Source organism: Centruroides vittatus, unplaced genomic scaffold (assembly GCF_030686945.1).
Source record: "Centruroides vittatus isolate TY-2023 unplaced genomic scaffold, ASM3068694v2 contig_997, whole genome shotgun sequence".
Taxonomy (NCBI): domain Eukaryota; kingdom Metazoa; phylum Arthropoda; class Arachnida; order Scorpiones; family Buthidae; genus Centruroides; species Centruroides vittatus.
Genome location: NW_027122664.1, coordinates 88,494 through 91,653, shown reverse-complemented (window position 1 = coordinate 91,653; position 3,160 = coordinate 88,494). Strand labels below are relative to the sequence as shown.

At 45.9% G+C, this 3,160-nt stretch overlaps 1 protein-coding gene across 1 annotated transcript; it reads right to left on the bottom strand.

Moving 5' to 3' along the window:
- Nucleotides 1-270: 270 nt before the first annotated feature.
- On the bottom strand, nt 271-2,542 carry LOC136986119 (uncharacterized). Its single transcript, XM_067283584.1, has 2 exons — nt 2,164-2,542; nt 271-2,105 (listed from the first exon to the last, which is right to left on the bottom strand). Exons 1-2 carry the CDS (start codon nt 2,540-2,542, stop codon nt 271-273), a joined length of 2,214 nt encoding a protein of 737 aa, XP_067139685.1.
- Nucleotides 2,543-3,160: the final 618 nt, after the last annotated feature.

Sequence of the window (3,160 nt, the reverse complement as noted above, 5' to 3'; positions counted from 1 at the left end):
ATACCAAGTAATTTTAACATAAATTGCTAGTACAGAATAGAGAACAGGATATTAAATACATTGTGTCGAGAACGTCGGTGGTACAGGTACCAAATAGTGTAGGCAATATATTAGTACAAAATACAATGCTTAGGAATACAAACTAGGAATACACACAAAAGGAGAAACACACGTAATACAATATGTACATAGATGAAGGGCCTGCCGAACTTGGAGCTGACGTCCCCTGGGATGAGCCTACTGATGAAAGTCTGTCATCGTTGGAGGAATTTACCTGTTGGGGACTTGGCGGGTTGTCTGTTGCAGCTGGGGAATGTTACTTACAAAGTTTGTGAGGCACACAAAGAGTTTCTTGTTATCGATGAAATCTTGGAGACGACAGGGCCAATGAAGACCCTCAAGTAGTGCCGTATCCCGAAGCTGCTTCCGATGGGCTGCAAGATCCACGCACGCAAAGATGAGGTGGTAAGGGTCGTCTTCCTCCCCCATCCCACAGCCGCAGAGCCCATCCCCCTTGCCAAGAAACCTCAGCAGGTAGGAACAGAAGTTACCATGGGCCGACAGCAGCTGGGTGAGGGAATGGCTCGAGAGGAAGTGTCGGTTGTTAAGTCTGCTGTTGACATTCGGGATGAAGTCATGAGTCACCCTCCCCGTAGTACTGGAGTCCCAATCTTTTTGCCAGAGTCCAATGAGACTCTTTTGGATAAAAGTCGAGATGCAAGAGACAGGGATAGCCTCGTAACTGTAGCTGTTGGCAATGTTGTTGGCTTTCTTGGAAACCAAGTCAGCCCGATCATTACCCGGCACCCCAGAGTGCCCCCGAACCCAGTAGAAATTTAGCTTTGAATAGCTGTTAATGTCCTTAATGAGCTGCAGGCTTTCTTCAACAATCGGCAGTTTTCTGTTTTCTTTCTGTAGTTGGTAGAGGGCTGTCCGGCTATCACTGATAATATTGATGGTCGCCTTTCTAAAGTTATCTCTGTTGCCGTTGATGTAACGGAGGGCGCGTAAGATCGCGTACGACTCCGCTTGAGCGATGGAACAATGAGGTTTGATACTGTAGGCCGCTCGCCAGTGCAGCGTCCTGTGCGGGTCCACCAGGACCACCGAAGCCCCCACCTTGGTGTTAGTCTTGGAACCGTCAGTATAAAAGTTGACCCCGTATTTCGGGGTGACAGGATTGATATAAATGTTGCTGTGCATGGTACAGGCGGGGTGTGGATCCTTAGGGCTGTTAATACGGTCAATACCTTTCGTGGTAATATCTCTGTTGATGTGGTCTAAAGAGTCAGAGAGCTTCAATTTGGTGAGGAGGTTTTGCCTCTGGGTGGGCATGGACCCGTCCTTCTCCAGGAGCAGGAGGGACTTCTTGATAAATTTCCCCAGGGCCACGAGATGGACTGGGAAAAGCCCGGCAATGGCCAAGAGGGCGTCGGTGGAAGTGGTACGGTATGCCTTAGTAATAGCAATCAGGGCAGCCCTCTGGGCCGAAAGAAGCTTACGCCTATGGTGCACCTTAAGGGTGGTGTACCCCCATTCTTCGGCTCCATAAGTGAGTATGGGTTCGATTACTGCCCTGTAGATAAGAGCACTGTTTTTTGGGCTTAACCCCCAGGTGTTCCGAGCGATGCTGCGGAGGGTGTTGCTGACTCTGACGACTTTGTTATAGACACAGTGAATATGGTCAGTCCAGGTAAGCTTGGGGTCAAGGGTGAGCCCCAAATACTGAAGGGTGTCCACACATTTAATTCTGCAACCCCCGATCTTGATGGTGGGTTTCTTCTTAAGGATGTTTTCTTTAGGAAAGACCATGCAGCTACTTTTTCTTTTGTTAACTATCAACTTGTGATTAGTGCTCCAACTTTCAATTCTTTCCAGGAACCAGTTGGCGTAACTCTGAAGCACCTCCTGGTTTTGATGCGAGAACAACACTACGGTGTCGTCCGCATAGCCTTGAATATAGGGACTCCCCTCGGACTGAGAACTATCAGTAAGTTTAAGGAGGCTGTCGTACAGGATCGTCCAGAGGAGCGGCCCAGATTTAGAAGCCCCGGTTGATGAAAGTGCAGTAAAGGGTGTGACCCTGACTGGTGGCCCACACGTACCTGTCAGTAAGATAACTCCGGACGAGACTATAGAGGTTTTGTGGGCAGTTGTCCTTGCCCAGCTTGTACAGGATAGCCGGCCACCAGGCGTGATTAAATGCACCTTTATAGTCTATAGACACCATGAGGGTGTGCTTACCATTCTGTCTGGCAGTCCGAACGTAGTTGAACCCTAATTGGGCCTCGTGGAGAGCATTGCTGGATTCCAGATGGTGAAGGATCCTATTTCCCATTAGGGAGTCAAGGACCTTACCAAGAACAGAGAGCAGGGAAATGGGGCGGAAGTCGGAGACTTCAGCAGGAGTGTTGTCCTTCTTCTTAGGAATGAGCCTGACATCTGCCTCTTTCCAGTCCCTGGGAAAATACCCCTGGCTAAGGCAGGAATTGAACAACACCAAAAAGGTTGTAGGAATTGCCTGATAGGCATGTTGGGCCATGTTCGTGTTAATGGTGTCCATCCCCGGTGCTTTCTTTTTCTTTAGTTGGTAAAATTCAATTTTGATTTAGTTGGTAAAATCTCAGGTTTAGACCAGTTTATCAAATATTACTTTTTCACAAAATAATTGAATATAATTCTAAATATTACTTTTAATTTTTATTAGTAAACAAGTTTTATTGATATTCAGATTTTCTAAATAAATCAAGACCAACTTGGATTTTCCCAAGACCAGAATAGGGCAGCTTGCGGTTGTCAACGGGTAAAACATTTGAACGTGAGATGACTATCGAAAAATTCCTGTGGGATGTCAACCTACGAGGATCGATACCGGGTACTTTATGAAAAAACGGCTGATGGCGTAATATCTTTGGTTATCAAACTGGTATCTAACTATAATTAGAACAATTCAGGTTACGGAAAATTCAGCAAAGCAGTCATCCTACTGACCTTAATTAAACGATGCAGCTTATTTTAAATTCTGTCAGCTATTTGAAGTGTTTTCAACTATGTGACGTGTGGCATTCGAAAATATTGAAAAAAAAAATATGCTGAAAATTCTGAACATAGTGAGCCTTTGAGAGCTTTTTTATTAGCTAATGTGGCAGTGGTTTTAAAG